The sequence below is a fragment of the Rattus norvegicus genome, chromosome 2, assembly GCF_036323735.1.
Source record: "Rattus norvegicus strain BN/NHsdMcwi chromosome 2, GRCr8, whole genome shotgun sequence".
NCBI lineage: Eukaryota > Metazoa > Chordata > Mammalia > Rodentia > Muridae > Rattus > Rattus norvegicus.
In genome coordinates this window covers 199,016,375-199,033,950 of record NC_086020.1, presented here as the reverse complement: position 1 = coordinate 199,033,950, position 17,576 = coordinate 199,016,375, and the positions used below count along the sequence as shown (strand labels likewise).

The 17,576-nt window shown below is 43.6% G+C and overlaps 1 protein-coding gene across 5 annotated transcripts in view; it reads left to right on the top strand.

Annotated features, from left to right (window-relative positions):
- Positions 1 to 17,576, top strand: part of Gpsm2 (G-protein signaling modulator 2) — a 48,539-nt gene that overhangs the window by 29,838 nt on the left and 1,125 nt on the right. For all 5 annotated transcript variants that reach the window (NM_001191962.1, XM_008761411.3, XM_008761409.3 and 2 more), the window contains 4 exons: positions 2,993 to 3,063; positions 5,780 to 5,959; positions 15,558 to 15,708; positions 16,486 to 16,703. In NM_001191962.1, coding sequence (NP_001178891.1) covers positions 2,993 to 3,063; positions 5,780 to 5,959; positions 15,558 to 15,708; positions 16,486 to 16,703 — 620 coding nt within the window. The remainder of the gene's footprint in view (positions 1 to 2,992; positions 3,064 to 5,779; positions 5,960 to 15,557; positions 15,709 to 16,485; positions 16,704 to 17,576) is intronic.

Here is a 17,576-nt window from a genome sequence, read left to right as displayed (position 1 = left end):
TTAAACATAACAGATTTGATAGCTTGTTGGTAAGGTGAGGTCCAGCTTGTCTCCACTAGGTCATCTTCATGTGAATCCGGTGGTTATACGGTTTTGTTCTAGGGATATTTCATTTTTTTTAATAACGGTTTTAGCTGACATTCATGGAGAGAATGAATCCTTAGAAGTGTGCCACTAGTGAAAGGAAATCCTGTCTAGAGTATGTTTCTTTACAAAGCTGTGTCACACCATCCTTTGGGCCCTCTGCTGGAAAAGTAGAATCAAGTCTCAAATAATGCCTTTTAAATTGTATCCTCTAGTATTATAGATGTAGGACAGTACTGTATCATACCTCTGTGGATGTAAAATAGCTTGTACCTGCTTTATGATACGTAGTAGTGACCGTGCTTTATCAGAGCTGTTTTTAATGATGTTGCTCAGAATGTTTTCTTTCCAGATGATGATTGAGAAGCTAATTTAAAAAAAAAAATGGTGCCAGGTACCACAAGAGTAACAGAACTGTGCTGTTTTCTCGGGTTTTGTTTTTTTTACTTTTTTTTTTTTAATGGAGTGTGCTGGATGTCTCTACAGTTTTGTTCAGATGACTGCAGAACCTGGAAAAGCTGTTGCTGCTGTTGATGCATAACACACTGCTATTATTGGTCTTGTTATATAAATATAAATATATATATACAGATATATAATTTGAATTTTTTGAAACTTTACCTGTGCTGTCAACTTTCGAAAAAAGTATCCCCGTTTACTGTGTTGAGTTGGCACTGTACAGAAACTAACAGCCATATTGGTCTAGAAATGTTGAACTTAAGTTTTTTCCATTTGTACAGGGGTAACACACTGTATTAAATATGTAAGGTCTTATCTACGTGGGTTTGATTACAAAAACTAATAAAGTATTCTCTAAATAAAAAAAAATGAAAAAGAAAAAATAAATAAAATAAAAGCTTAAAAAAAAAAAGAAAGAGAAAGTGAAAGAGAGAGAAGGGGCATAACAGTGGCTGTGCAGACTGAACAGGTGAGAGCTCAGAATAATTTTAGGACAATCTATTTCAAAACCTGGGGGAAATTCCAATTTCTAGAATCATAACCAACCATAAAGAAATTAGGTCAGTAATTAAAAGTCTTCCCTTGCTGGGTGGTGGTGCTACACGCCTTTAATAAGCCCAGCACTCCGGAGGCAGAGCCAGGCAGATCTCTAAGTTCAAGGCTAGCCTGATCCACAGTTCTAGGACAGCCAGGGCTACACAGAGAAACCGTGTCTTAAATATCTACCCATCCACCCCCAAAATCTTCCCCCTAGAAAACATGAATGCCTACAGCTGTCCTTACCATCTGAGGTTATGCTGTCTCCGCCACGAGCCTGTTCTGAGTTGGTCAAAATGCAGTCAACGTGCCTAGCATAGCAAACACAGAGCCAAACAGTGCACCAGCTGTGGCCTGTAGGTAGAGCTTTCTGCTGATCCGAAGCTGCCCCCCACACACAGCTGCCCGACCATGAGCGTATCCTCCATTCACCTGCGGTAAGATCCAGATTCAGTAAACAGTTCCTGCTGAATGAATCGTTTTTATATCAAGAGCACAAGACAGATAACTGAGACCAGCTTCACTCATGAATGTAGGTTCAAAACCAAACAGATCAGGAACGTTATTTTAAAGCAGTTGGGTTTAATGGAGAGCGCCGGATGCCACTGCAGCTTTGTTTGAGGACCGCAGCACCATCGCTCCTGATGATGCACAGTGCCGTCAGACACACAAGCTTTCATCTCAGGGACTGTAAGACAGAAATAAAAGGACGAGAAAGATTCATCACACAAAACCTAGCCCAAAGGAGAGCTGTGTTAATACTGGATCAGATGTACCCAAGACACAAGGCCTGTGCTGGGCCATGCCTCCATTGATGAGGACGCTTACCTAGCGTGGGCCGGGTCTAGGATCTCCAGTGCTGGGAAAGACATGATACCCCAACAACGATGGAATTTATATGTGTGGGGCTTGCACAAGGGGGTTCATATCCTGGCCACGTTTTAAAGCTGGCCGGTGGGCATCAGGCATCCTTTATATTATGCCTTTGGTCGGAGGTGGGGCTTTGCTGTTTGTTTTTAACAAAGTCTTGCTGTGTAGCCCAACCTGTTCTTGAACTCACTGTACACTCGACTGGCTTGGAATTTTGGTCCTCCAGACTTAGCCATCTGAGCGGTCGTCTCGGTCGTTTGAAGCTCAGGGGCTGGAGAAGCGTCTCAGTGATCACGAGCACTGACCGCTGTACTAGAGGACTGAGTTCAGTTTCCAGTACCAAAAGGTGGCTCACAGCCATCTGTAACTCTAGTTCCAGGGGAACCAGATACCCTTTTCTGGCCTCCTTGGGCACCAGACATGCATGTGGTACAGACATTCATACAGATATGACACCCATACATGTAAATGTCTAGAAAAAAATGCTGCTTACTTTTTAAAGGATTGCGGTCACAGAAACTCTGTAATTAATATTTAACAATCTTACTGAAAAGCCATCTTTGAGAAACTTTGCTTTTATTCGACTTGTGTCCTGACTAACAGAGAGCCTGTCTGGAAATGGGAAACTTAGAAGAAGCTGTGTAGAGAGAGCAAGGGAGTTATTTTCAGTCCCCTCAAGATTGAAGCCCAGTAGCTTTCCCATGGGCTTACTCACTTCGACCACATATGTTTGGGTTTCTCTGAGGCTACATGGATAATATAAAGCAGTGATTATAAAATGCCTTTTCTAAATCAAGGGGAATCTGAGTAACCAGTGGTTACTTTGCAACCAAAAGGCGTCTTTTAACATCAAAGCATTTTAGAAGGAATGTTTTCATGAACTGTGGAAAATAATGACTCGAAAAGTGAGTGCTCTTTCCATGTGCATTTGGGAATCAAATGTTAGAAGAGGATCCTGTGGCAATGCCAGCTGTGCGTCCTGAAGGGTTCCCTGGTTTGTCTGAATTAATTTGTGTTTTGTTTTGTTTTGTTTTTAACAAAGGTGCAGGCACCAAACTGGGACGAAGACATAGTATGGAGAACATGGAACTTATGAAGTTAACACCAGAAAAGGTCGGCAGTCTCAGCTTTCACATTCCGGGAACTGTTAAGTAAAAGCGTTTAAGCCTTGTCCTCTGTGGACATCACTTAAAAGATTGCTTTTTAAAAGAGCCAGAAAAAACCCAGTGCCAAGGGGATGAGAATAGCATGCTGTCGTGTGCTTAGTAACGATCAAGCATATACTCTGTATAGGCTCATGTAGCACTCCTGGAGACGTACATAAGAAAAGTTACAGTTCCTGACTCTGCAGGGTATTATTTGGAATAGGTTAGAAATATTTTATATGCTATTTTGAATTGTCTGAACATTTTCCCTTGTTAAAAGAAAAAGGTTTTAATTGAATGCATCTTTCAGCTACATAGCAAGATCATTTGCAGAGCTGTGTGTGAACATGTGTGTGCACGTGCGTATACGTGCATCCCCAGGCCACGTGTGGATGTCAGAGAGCAACTTCAAGGAGTCAAGTCTGTTCCAGCTTTTAATAAAGAAAACATTTATGTGTGGCAGGAGGTGCACAGGCAGAAGTCAGAGGACAGCTTGTGGGAGCTGGCTTTCTCTCCCTCCTGTGGGCTCCAGGGTCATTAGCCTTGGCAGCAAACAGCTTTACCCACTGAGCCACATTTAGCCCCCCCTTGCTTTTTGAGACAGTGTCTCTTCCTCTCTCCCTCCCTCCCTCTTCTGCACAGAATATCCTAAGCTAGCTGGCTCACAAGCTTCTCATTGATTCTCATGTGTCCATCCCACCCCATAACACACCCCTACCCAGTCTGGAATTACAGATATGCACTACTACTGGCTCTGTGTGTGTGTGTGTGTGTGTGTGTGTGTGTGTGTGTGTGTCTGTCTGTCTGTCTGTCTGTCTGTCTGTCTGTCTGTCTGAGACCAAGCTTTGGTGGATGTCAGAGGACAGTTTTCAGGAGTCAGTTCTCTTCGAATGCAGGATTAAACTCAGGTCTTCAGGCTTGCATAGCAAGCATAACACTTATCTGCTGAACCATCTTGCCAGACCTGAAAGAATTAGTCATGTGGTGGTTTTTTTTTTTTCCTTCTTCATAATAAAGTTAACAGTTAAGTTTTAAAAAAGATTTATTTATATGAGTGCACTGTTACTTTCTTCAGACACACCAGAAGAGGGCATCAGATCCCATTATAGATGGTTGTGAGTCACCATGTGGTTGCTGGGAATTGAACTCAGGACCTCTGGAAGAGCAATCAGTGCTCTTAACCTCTGAGCCATCTCACCAGCCCCCAAGTTGACAATTATTTCACTATTCTTGCTGGGGTAAGGTGCTTCCTGGGGAAGCGGGTACAGTGCAAGAGAAGAGAGGCTCTGATGTCTCCTATTGGAAGTGTGAGCGTGCCTCTTCCTGCTCTCTCATTTGACTGATCAGAGTTTGCTGACTTTAGATTCTTGGCTTAGGCATGTAGATAGAGAATGTTTGAGATACTGGGTGTACACACACACACACACACACACACACACACACACACACACACCAACAAAAATACTGAACAACAAAAATAACTTTTATTCTTTGATTGCTTATGCCTGCATATCGTGTATTTGGGTCATATTCATCACATCTCTTCCCTTTCTCCTCCCACTCCTGCTGAGCCCTTTCTTCCCAAAAGAGTCTCCTCCTTTATCTCTTTAAAAGAAGGAATTCTTGATTAGAAATAACTTTCCCTCAGATTTTTTAAGGCACAATTCCCCTTGAACATTTCTTTATTTTATTAGAATGGATTTTGAGGTATAGTTTTATGTTCTTAAATCCAGGCCATTTTTTTCCTACTCATAAAATAAGACCATGGAGCTACACAGAGAGGCCGTGTCTCAAACAAACCAACAGGCAGACCACAAAGTTCCCTCTAGCAAGTGATTTCCCCTGTGACTGTGCCTGACTTGCTGGCTACGCACCTCACTCCTGTCAGCCTTGGAGTCAGCCTTGGAGCAGGGACTAGCCTGCTGGTTTGTACCTCATGGGGGACTCTCCTAGATTGGTGGAGCTGTTCTGTGTCTTGATTAGGGGGAGTTCCATGGTTCCCAGTGGTACACATAGCTGCCATGAACCATCTGTGATGAGTTCACACTCAAGCATAGAGTGTATCATGGACTGCCCTCGCCCAGTGGCAGGCTGTGTATGGCTGAGGTTGAATGTGCAGTCCTCCCGTTCTGAGTAGCAGCCATTGCACCTGACTTAAACCAATCCGCCCGATTCGTCTACTGAGAGTTTACAAGATTCTAACTGTAACAGGTTTTTATTTGATTCAGATTCAGAATAATACATTATCTTCCCTGACCATTCAAAATATATAGTTTAAAGGATGTGGGTAAACGTTGTTTTTCTGTTTGTATCACATATGCCTATGATGCACAATGTTGAATATGTTGAATGGAATCATTAAGGTTGTGAGGCTAGCCAGGCATGGTGGTGCACGTCTTTAGTCCTGGCTGTAGGGAGGTAGAGGCAGGCAGATCTCTGAGATCGAGGTCAGCTCGGTCTACACATTGAACTCCAGGACAGCCAGGGCAGTTACACTGAGAAAGGAGCTGAGGCTGAAGGGTCGCAGGGCCAGATGAGTCCAGTCAGGCTGCCTAAACACCAAACACACGATAACGGCAGCAACACACAGCCTCTCCAGGGGTCGTGGCTGTCCCGTCCCAGTAGTCAGTGAGCACTGGGAAGGTGGCTTTTTTAATGTCTTGCTTTCCATTTTCAATCTATAGGTCCCGAATTGGAACAGTGAAATTCTCGCTAAACAGAAACCTTGCATTGCCAAATCGTCTGCAAAGCTCCTATTTGTCAACAGACTGAAGGGGAAAAAGTCCAAAAGCGGCAGCGCCTCCACTAAGGCTCTCCACCACGCCAGCAACCCCATCGACCACCGCGCTCCACATGCCCAGAAGGTAGGCTTCGGTCTGGAGCCTGTGAGGGCCAGGCATCGTACTTCAGTTCCTCGTATTCGCTCAGTTGTCGGTGAGCAAATAGCGTGTACTCGTCAAAGAATGTGTCTCTCTGATTCCCCTGCTCCTCAGCTAGGCCTCTTCTGTTCATAGAGAAGGTGTTCTTGTTCTGGACAGTAATTAGAACTGTGTTCAGTCACTGCAGAAGTACTATTTATTTTACTGTTGTTTCCTAGTAAGACTAACTCATGTTTGAAGCCAGAAAAAACTGACTTCAGATTCAAGGATTTATTTTTAATGACCAGGGCAATGCTCCAGCGCCGTTTCACCCTGTGAAAGCAGAAGCCAGGGGATCTTTTTTTTTATCGTCATGGATTTTTAAGCAGACACTATCTTGGAGGAAAAAAATATTGGTAGCATCAGCTTTTTTTTTTTTAATTACCTTTATTTTTTTTTTTTTCTTTTTTTCAGAGCTGGGGACCGAACCCAGGGCCTTGCGCTTGCTAGGCAAGCGCTCTACCACTGAGCTAAATCCCCAACCCACCTTTATTTTTTTATAGTCCAGTCATTATCCACCTCCTGGTCCACCTTCCCCCAGCTCCTCCCGTCTCCAAGAGGATGTCCCCCCACCCCACCAGGCTTCCCCGATCCTCAAGGGTTAGGTGGGTCTTCTCCCACTGAGGCCAGACCAGACAGTCCTCTGCTGTATATGTGTCAACGGCCTTGGTCCAGCTGGTGTGTGCTTGGCCTGGTGGGTGGCTTGGTGTCTGAGGGATCTCCGGGGTCCAGGTTAGTTGAGGCTGCTGGTCTTCTGATGGGGTTGCCCTCCTCCTCAGCTTCTTCCAGCCTTTCCCTTCTTCAACCACAGGGGTCCCCAGCTTCAGTTCAGTGGTTGGGTGTAAACATCTGCATCTGACTCTTTCCGCTGTTGGGCCTCTCAGAGGACAGCCATGGTAGCTTTTATTTCATCGTATTATTGAAACCTTCACACACACACACCCATTCCCACCCCTCAAGTCAGTTTGTGTGGCCTTGGCTGTCCTGGAACTCGCTCTAGACCAGGCTGGCCTCGGACTCAAAGCTTCACCTGCTTCTGCCTCCCCAGTGCTGGGATTAAAGGGGTGCACCACTACTGCCTGGCCATAACCACTTTTATATTAAGAAATTTATCTCAGGGTTTCTATTGCTGTGAATAGATGCCGTGACCCTGGCAACTCTTCAAAGGAAAACATTTAGTTGTGGCTGGCCTACAGGTCCATCATCATCATGGTGGGAGCATGGCCGCACGCAGGCAGACTTGGTGCTGGAGGAGGAGCTGAGAGATCTGCATCTGGATGGGTGGTCAGCAGGAAAACCGTGAGCCACTGGCCTGACTTGAGCACCTGAGACCTCACAGCCCACACAGTGACAGTCGTTCTCCAACAAGCCACGCCTCCTACTAGTGCCACTCTCTGTGGCCTGTGGGGGATATTTTTTATTCAGCTTATCACAAAAATACACCACCAGTTTATTTTTTTATTTTTTTATTTTTTACATTTTATTATTTTTTTTTTTATTAACTTGAGTATTTCTTATATACATTTCGAGTGTTATTCCCTTTCCCGGTATCCGGGCAAACATCCCCCTCCCCCCTCCCCTTCCTAATGGGTGTTCCCCTCCCAACCCTCCCCCCATTGCCGCCCTCCCCCCACCAGTCTAGTTCACTGGGGGTTCAGTCTTAGCAGGACCCAGGGCTTCCCCTTCCACTGGTGCTCTTACTAGGATATTCATTGCTACCTATGGGGTCAGAGTCCAGGGTCAGTCCATGTATAGTCTTTAGGTAGTGGCTTAGTCCCTGGAAGCTCTGGTTGCTTGGCATTGTTGTACACATGGGGTCTCGAGCCCCTTCAAGCTCTTCCAGTTCTTTCTCTGATTCCTTCAACGGGGGTCCTATTCTCAGTTCAGTGGTTTGCTGCTGGCATTCGCCTCTGTATTTGCTGTAACCTGGCTGTGTCTCTCAGGAGCGATCTACATCCGGCTCCTGTCGGTCTGCACTTCTTTGCTTCATCCATCTTGTCTAATTGGGTGGCTGTATATGTATGGGCCACATGTGGGGCAGGCTCTGAATGGGTGTTCCTTCAGTCTCTGTTTTAATCTTTGCCTCTCTCTTCCCTGCCAAGGGTATTCTTGTTCCCCTTTTAAAGAAGGAGTGAAGCATTCACATTTTGATCATCCGTCTTGAGTTTCATTTGTTCTAGGCATCTAGGGTAATTCAAGCATTTGGGCTAATAGCCACTTATCAATGAGTGCATACCATGTATGTCTTTCTGTGATTGGGTTAGCTCACTCAGGATGGTATTTTCCAGTTCCAACCATTTGCCTACGAATTTCATAAAGCCGTTGTTTTTGATAGCTGAGTAATATTCCATTGTGTAGATGTACCACATTTTCTGTATCCATTCCTCTGTTGAAGGGCATCTGGGTTCTTTCCAGCTTCTGGCTATTATAAATAAGGCTGCAATGAACATAGTGGAGCACGTGTCTTTTTTATATGTTGGGGCATCTTTTGGGTATATGCCCAAGAGAGGTATAACTGGATCCTCAGGCAGTTCAATGTCCAATTTTCTGAGGATCCTCCAGACTGATTTCCAGAATGGTTGTACCAGTATGCAATCCCACCAACAATGGAGGAGTGTTCCTCTTTCTCCACATCCTCGCCAGCATCTGTTGTCCCCTGAGTTTTTGATCTTAGCCATTCTCACTGGTGTGAGGTGAAATCTCAGGGTTGTTTTGATTTGCATTTCCCTTATGACTAAAGATGTTGAACATTTCTTTAGGTGTTTCTTAGCCATTCGGCATTCCTCAGCTGTGAATTCTTTGTTTAGCTCTGAACCCCATTTTTTAACAGGGTTATTTGTTTCCCTGCGGTCTAACTTCTTGAGTTCTTTGTATATTTTGGATATAAGGCCTCTAGCTGTTGTAGGATTGGTAAAGATCTTTTCCCAATCTGTTGGTTACCGTTTGTCCTAACCACAGTGTCCTTTGCCTTACAGAAGCTTTGCAGTTTTATGAGATCCCATTTGTCGATTCTTGATCTTAGAGCGTAAGCCATTGGTGTTTTCTTTAGGAAATTTTTTCCAGTGCCCATGTGTTCCAGATGCTTCCCTAGTTTTTCTTCTATTAGTTTGAGTGTGTCTGGTTTGATGTGGAGGTCCTTGATCCACTTGGACTTAAGCTTTGTACAGGGTGATAAGCATGGATCGATCTGCATTCTTCTACATGTTGCCCTCCAGTTGAACCAGCACCATTTGCTGAAAATGCTATCTTTTTTCCATTGGATGGTTTTGGCTCCTTTGTCAAAAATCAAGTGACCATAGGTGTGTGGGTTCATTTCTGGGTCTTCAATTCTATTCCATTGGTCTATCTGTCTGTCTCTGTACCAATACCATGCAGTTTTTATCACTATTGCTCTGTAATACTGCTTGAGTTCAGGGATAGTGATTCCCCCTGAAGTCCTTTTATTGTTGAGGATAGCTTTAGCTATCCTGGGTTTTTTGTTATTCCAGATGAATTTGCAAATTGTTCTGTCTAACTCTTTGAAGAATTGGATTGGTATTTTGATGGGGATTGCATTGAATCTGTAGATTGCTTTTGGTAAAATGGCCATTTTTACTATATTAATCCTGCCAATCCATGAGCATGGGAGATCTTTCCATCTTCTGAGGTCTTCTTCAATTTCCTTCTTCAGTGTCTTGAAGTTCTTATTGTACAGATCTTTTACTTGCTTGGTTAAAGTCACACCGAGGTACTTTATATTATTTGGGTCTATTATGAAGGGTGTCGTTTCCCTAATTTCTTTCTCGGCTTGTTTCTCTTTTGTATAGAGGAAGGCAACTGATTTATTTGAGTTTATTTTATACCCAGCCACTTTGCTGAAGTTGTTTATCAGCTTTAGTAGTTCTCTGGTGGAACTTTTGGGATCACTTAAATATACTATCATATCATCTGCAAATAGTGATATTTTGACTTCTTCTTTTCCGATCTGTATCCCCTTGACCTCCTTTTGTTGTCTGATTGCTCTGGCTAGAACTTCAAGAACTATATTGAATAAGTAGGGAGAGAGTGGGCAGCCTTGTCTAGTCCCTGATTTTAGTGGGATTGCTTCAAGTTTCTCTCCATTTAGTTTAATGTTAGCAACTGGTTTGCTGTATATGGCTTTTACTATGTTCAGGTATGGGCCTTGAATTCCTATTCTTTCCAGGACTTTTATCATGAAGGGGTGTTGAATTTTGTCAAATGCTTTCTCAGCGTCTAATGAAATGATCATGTGGTTTTGTTCTTTCAGTTTGTTTATATAATGGATCACGTTGATGGTTTTGCGTATATTAAACCATCCCTGCATGCCTGGGATGAAGATTACTTGATCATGTTGGATGATGGTTTTGATGTGCTCTTGGATTCGGTTTGCCAGAATTTTATTGAGTATTTTTGCGTCGACATTCATAAGGGAAATTGGTCTGAAGTTCTCTTTCTTTGTTGTGTCTTTGTGTGGTTTAGGTATAAGAGTAATTGTGGCTTCGTAGAAGGTATTGGGTAGTGATCCATCTGTTTCAATTTTGTGGAATAGTTTGGATAATATTGGTATGAGGTCTTCTATGAAGGTTTGATAGAATTCTGCACTAAACCCGTCTGGACCTGGGCTCTTTTTGGTTGGGAGACCTTTAATGACTGCTTCTATTTCCTTAGGAGTTATGGGGTTGTTTAAATGGTTTATTTGTTCCTGATTTAACTTCGGTACCTGGTATCTGTCTAGGAAATTGTCCATTTCCTGAAGATTTTCAAGTTTTGTTGAATATAGGTTTTTATAGTAAGATCTGATGATTTTTTGAATTTCCTCTGAATCTGTAGTTATGTCTCCCTTTTCATTTCTGATTTTGTTAATTTGGACGCACTCTCTGTGTCCTCTCGTTAGTCTGGCTAAGGGTTTATCTATCTTGTTGATTTTCTCAAAGAACCAACTTTTGGTTCTGTTGATTCTTTCTATGGTCCTTTTTGTTTCTACTTGGTTGATTTCCGCTCTGAGTTTGATTATTTCCTGCCTTCTACTCCTCCTGGGTGTATTTGCTTCTTTTTGCTCTAGAGCTTTTAGGTGTGCTGTCAAGCTGCTGACATATGCTCTTTCCTGTTTCTTTCTGCAGGCACTCAGCGCTATGAGTTTTCCTCTTAGCACAGCTTTCATTGTGTCCCATAAGTTTGGGTATGTTGTACCTTCATTTTCATTAAATTCTAAAAAGTTTTTAATTTCTTTCTTTATTTCTTCCTTGACCAGGTTATCATTGAGTAGAGCATTGTTCAATTTCCAAGTATATGTGGGCATTCTTCCTTGATTGTTATTGAAGACCAGTTTTAGGCCGTGGTGGTCCGATAGCACGCATGGGATTATTTCTATCTTTCTGTACCTGTTGAGGCCCGTTTTTTGACCAATTATATGGTCAATTTTGGAGAAAGTACCATGAGGAGCTGAGAAGAAGGTATATCCTTTTGCTTTAGGATAGAATGTTCTATAAATATCCGTTAAGTCCATTTGGCTCATGACTTCTCTTAGTCTGTCTACATCTCTGTTTAATTTCTCTTTCCATGATCTGTCCATTGATGAGAGTGGGGTGTTGAAATCTCCCACTATTATTGTGTGAGGTGCAATGTGTGTTTTGAGCTTTAGTAAGGTTTCTTTTACATATGTAGGTGCCCTTGTATTTGGGGCATAGATATTTAGGATTGAGAGTTCATCTTGGTTGATTTTTCCTTTGATGAATATGAAGTGTCCTTCCTTATCTTTTTTGATGACTTTTAGTTGAAAATTGATTTTATTTGATATTAGAATGGCTACTCCAGCTTGCTTCTTCTGACCATTTGCTTGGAAAATTGTTTTCCAGCCTTTCACTCTGAGGTAATGTCTGTCTTTGTCTTTGAGGTGTGTTTCCTGTAGGCAGCAGAATGCAGGGTCCTCATTGCGTATCCAGTTTGTTAATCTATGTCTTTTTATTGGGGAGTTGAGGCCATTGATGTTGAGAGATATTAAGGAATAGCGATTATTGCTTCCCGTTATATTCATATTTGGATATGAGGTTATGTTTGTGTGCTTTCATTCTCTTTGTTTTGTTGCCAAGATGATTAGTTTCTTGCTTCTTCTAGGGTATAGCTTGCCTCCTTATGTTGGGCTTTACCATTTATTATCCTTTGTAGTGCTGGATTTGTAGAAAGATATTGTGTAAATTTGGTTTTGTCATGGAATATCTTGGTTTCTCCATCTATGTTAATTGAGAGTTTTGCAGGATACAGTAACCTGGGCTGGCATTTGTGTTCTCTTAGGGTCTGTATGACATCAGTCCAGGATCTTCTGGCCTTCATAGTTTCTGGCGAGAAGTCTGGTGTGATTCTGATAGGTCTGCCTTTATATGTTACTTGACCTTTTTCCCTTACTGCTTTTAATATTCTTTCTTTATTTTGTGCGTTTGGTGTTTTGACTATTATGTGACGGGAGGTGTTTCTTTTCTGGTCCAATCTATTTGGAGTTCTGTAGGCTTCTTGTATGTCTATGGGTATCTCTTTTTTTTAGGTTAGGGAAGTTTTCTTCTATGATTTTGCTGAAGATATTTACTGGTCCTTTGAGCTGGGAGTCTTCACTCTCTTCTATACCTATTATCCTTAGGTTCGATCTTCTCATTGAGTCCTGGATTTCCTGTATGTTTTGGACCAGTAGCTTTTTCTGCTTTACATTATCTTTGACAGTTGAGTCAATGATTTCTATGGAATCTTCTGCTCCTGAGATTCTCTCTTCCATCTCTTGTATTCTGTTGGTGAAGCTTGTATCTACAGCTCCTTGTCTCTTCTTTTGGTTTTCTATATCCAGGGTTGTTTCCATGTGTTCTTTCTTGATTGCTTCTATTTCCATTTTTAATTCCTTCAACTGTTTGATTGTGTTTTCCTGGAATTCTTTCAGGGATTTTTGTGACTCCTCTCTATGGGCTTCTACTTGTTTATTTATGATTTCCTGATATTCTTTCAGGGATTTTTGTGTCTCCTCTCTATGGGCTTCTACTTGTTTATTTATGTTTTCCTGGAATTCTTTCAGGCATTTTTGCGATTCCTCTCTGTAGGCTTCTACTTGTTCTCTAAGGGAGTTCTTTATGTCTTTCTTGAAGTCCTCCAGCGTCATGATCAAATATGATTTTGAAACTAGATCTTGCTTTTCTGGTGTGTTTGGACATTCCATGTTTGTTTTGGTGGGAGAATTGGGCTCCGATGATGCCATGTAGTCTTGGTTTCTGTTGCTTGGGTTCCTGCGCTTGCCTCTCGCCATCAGATTATCTCTAGTGTTACTTTGTTCTGCTATTTCTGACAGTGGCTAGACTGTCCCTATAAGCCTGTGTGTCAGGAGTGCTGTAGACCTGTTTTCCTGTTTTCTTTCAGCCAGTTATGGGGACAGAGTGTTCTGCTTTCGGGCGTGTAGTTTTTCCTCTGTACAGGTCTTCAGCTGTTCCTGTGGGCCTGTGTCTTGAGTTCACCAGGCAGGTCACTTGCAGCAGACAAGTTGGTCTTACCTGTGGTCCCGAGGCTCAAGTTTGCTCCACGGGCTCTCTGCGGCGGCAGCAACCAGGAAGACCTGTGCCGCCCCTTCCGGGAGCTTCAGTGCACCAGGGTTCCAGATGGCCTTTGGTGTTTTCCTCTGGCGTCCGAGATGTATGTACAGAGAGCAGTCTCTTCTGGTTTCCCAGGCTTGTCTGCCTCTCTGAAGGTTTAGCTCTCCCTCCCACGGGATTTGGGTGCAGAGAACTGTTTATCCGGTCTCACCACCAGTTTATTGAATTTAACTTACTCAGAAATAAAAACACCATTGACTTTTTGATTAAAAAGACAAAACAGAAGGTCTTTGTTTTTTTGAAAGGCCTTCTTTGACTGAAAATGGTACTTGGTGAAGAATGTTCTTTTCCACTTACTTTGATCCTGTTTATCAGTACAGAGAAGAGCTAGGTAACCTTAAAGAGTTCTGTAATCATGATCAATATTTCACTAATGACCATATACCCCTTGACATGTCTTTTCAATGCTTTTTGGCTAATAAAACAGCTGGGTATAGATGGTCCGGGATGCAGAACTGGGGCTCAAAGCTGTCTACTCATGAAACCTCCTGTGGGTTTGTCATTTGGGGGCTGTTTTGAGACAAGGTCTTACTGCGGACCAGGCTGGAGCACAGGTAGGGTCATCATGGCATCGCACTGTGCTTTTGATGTTCAGAATTGTACATTACAGGCTTTTTGTACCAAAAACCAGGTCTTGGTGATACCGTGTTTGACTATAGCTTACACACTTCATTTCCAGCATCAGGTTCAGCTTAAATCTGCAGTCAGCTTCTCTCCCCCTGTCTCATTTGTGGGATGCCCTGCCCTGTCTCCACCTAGAAAGCTAGGTGTCACTAGATTGTCCTTCCTGTGTTAGCCACAGTTGATCGTTTTGTTCTTTAGATTTGAATTTCTCACATTCTCTCTACCAAGTCTTCATCTAATACCTAATCCCTCATCTAGACCTGTGCATTAGAGGCTTGAATTGACCTCCTCTTTTGTTTCTCTTTCTCGGATCCACTGGAGGGGCCAGCAGTGTTTAGAACTAGTTGTACGGCCACCAGAGTTCAAAAAGATCATCGGTATTTTGCCTGTAAAGACTGATGCTTTCTTTTTTGTTGTTTTTATTTTTGGTTTTGTTGGGTTTTTTGTTTGGTTTTTTGAAACAGTTTCTCTGTGTAGCCTTGGCTGTTCTGGAACTCACTCTGTTGACCATATTGGCCTCAAACTCAGAAATCCACCTGGCTCTAGCCCCCCAAGTACTGGGATATTAAATGCACACCACCATTAGGCTTTTTTTTTTTTAAAGATGTTTATTTCATGTATATGAATACACTGCAGCTGTCTTCAGACACACCAGAAGAGGGCATCGGATCCCTGTTACAGATGGTTGTGAGCCACCATGTGGTTGCTGGGATTTGAACTCAGGACCTCTGGAAGAGCAGTCTGTGCTCTTAACCGCTGAGCCATCTCTCCAGCCCCACCATTAGGCTTTTAAGATTTATTGATTTATTTATTATGTATATGGGCGTTATGCCTGCGTGTACATTTGCACACTAGAAGAGGTCATCGGATCACATGGGCTACAGTTAGACAGTTGTGAGCCACCATGTAGGTGCTGGGAATTGAACTCAGGACCTCTTGAGAAACAGCCACTGCTCTTAACTATTGAGCCATCTCTCCAGCCCTGCAATTCTCCATTTTTCACTCTAGAAGCTGAGGTATACTTACGAGCATCCCAGCCATGCCTCACATATATTTCTTTGGCCTAAAAAATACAGAAATTAACAGTTAAATAAATAAAAGTGGCTTTCATGGAGTCGACATGGGAGCATTTTATTACCAATATTGCCACTTAAATTCTTTCTTAAAATAAAAAGCCAATGTTTTAAATCCGTATCCTTTGCCTTTTATTACCTCGTGTGCTGATCACGTCGTGGAGGTCACTGATGTCCTAAGGACAAAGGGGAACAGCTCAGCTCACTAGGCTTCCTTTGTTGTAGAAAGTCGGCTCGGACGCGGTCGGAGATGAGGGATTCTTTGACTTACTGAGGCGACTTCAGAGCAGCAGGATGGAGGACCAGAGGTGCCACTTACAGGAGAACCGGACAGCGTCCGTGGCCGCTTCCTCTGCTACCCCCAAGATGGTGAAAGGTAAGCAGCCGTCCCTGCTCTCCTTCAACGTTGGTTCACCTCAGTATCTGAGGCATAGCCCAGTCTAGCTCATTAGGTAGCCAAAGCTGGCGTAGACCTCCTGATCCTCTTGCTTCCCCTCCCAGGTGCAGGGATAACAGACACCGCTGTGAGATTTCCCCAATTCTAATATTCTCTCTAGTGCTGTAGTGTCTTATAGTTCCCGTTATAGGAAATGCAGTGAAAGGCCCCATAAACCTAGCATGGCACAGAGACAGGGGTACTAAAGTGAATTCGAGACCAGCCTGGCCTGTCCGTGAAACCCTGACTGAAGGAGAGGCTGCTGCCAACTGGTAGAACTTTTGTCTAGCAAGCAGCAGGCCCTCATCCGCAGCCCCACACCCAAAGACATGGTCGCTGTCTGTATCCTATAATCAAATCATAAGACATTTCATATCTGAGACTTAAAGTCTAGAGCATCTTACTGTATTGTTACATCTCTACCGTAAGACGATTTCTACCACAGATTAAGGGCAGTCTTTTTACTTCACTAAGTGATTCCCATCCAGCATGGAAGGAAAAACAACCGTTTACTCACGTTCTGAAATCCAGCCCGATACCTCAGAGAGTACTAGACAAAGGCAAAGAGGTCTAAATAAATCTGAAGCACTCTGCTGGGGAGACCACAAAGCAGCAGTCCCCTGCAGGAGAGGGAAGCAAGGTGCAAATAGGTTATGTGCAAACAGGCGTCCTTTCGGCATCTTAGTAACACTTAGGCGCTACTCTTTCCTGTCCTAGCACCGTCGGCTTCTGTGGTATCCCCCAACACCGATGAGTTTTTAGATCTCCTTGCTAGCTCGCAGAGCCGCCGTCTGGATGACCAGAGGGCCAGCTTCAGTAATTTGCCAGGGCTCCGTCTGACAGAAGGCAACAATCAGTCCGTACTTGAGCGCCTGATGACAAATGACAAGAAAGAGCCTGATGAGGACTTCTTTGACATCCTTGTAAAGTGTCAGGTAAGTGCACATTCAGTCCATCCTGTAGACTAGCCCTGCGCTGCTGACAGGCGCTGGGCTTCAGGGAAGTGCTGAGACGCCACTCAAGGGGAGGGAAACACAGCTGAGAATGCAGGAGGCTGAAGCTTGGGTTCCCTGAGCATCTGGTCACTGCTGGGAAATGAAGTGTCAGGGTCCTTAGGCCTTGAAGAGGCCGGCTGGGACCCAGTGCTCCCAAACTCCTGGACATCCAGGTGCTGCTGGATCAAGAATTGGGCACAGAATTGGAAGCCTTTGGGCTGAGGGTGATGAGAGTCGGCCCAGTAAATGGGAGCTCTAGCTTATTTCATTGGTGAAAGTCCTGAGCTTAGCAGTGGTTGGCTGGGAGCAGAGAGGCCTTCTGCAGGAGACTTGGGCTGTGGCTTGGTAGTCAAAGGATTTCTCCATGCTCCCCACAGCAGATCTTGATGAAAGAGACGGTTTATCCATATATTTATTGACTGTTCATTGTAGAAAATGGGTCCACCTTCTCAAAGTGGATCAGAGATTAAATGCCTCTTTCAGGGAAGGGAAGCTTATTGGCTAAGCCCTCAGGTTCTCTAGGTACCTCATTAGCATGGAGAACTGTTTTGGTCTATGTGACATGACCACAGGTCACATCTCCTGTGTGAGAGGTGTGGCACGTGTCCTAGGCCAGCAATCTAGTAGGGAGGAGGGACACACTTACCATGTCTGGGTGCTGGGGACCAGTCAACCGTACCAAGATTCCTGGCATGGTCTACTGTCCCACAGGGCTCACTTGTGGATCAGGCATTATTTTCTTGTCTGTCATTCAGAACACCATTAAACGCCTTTGTTACAGGGAGTTTGGGGTATTGGGGTATCAGGATGCTC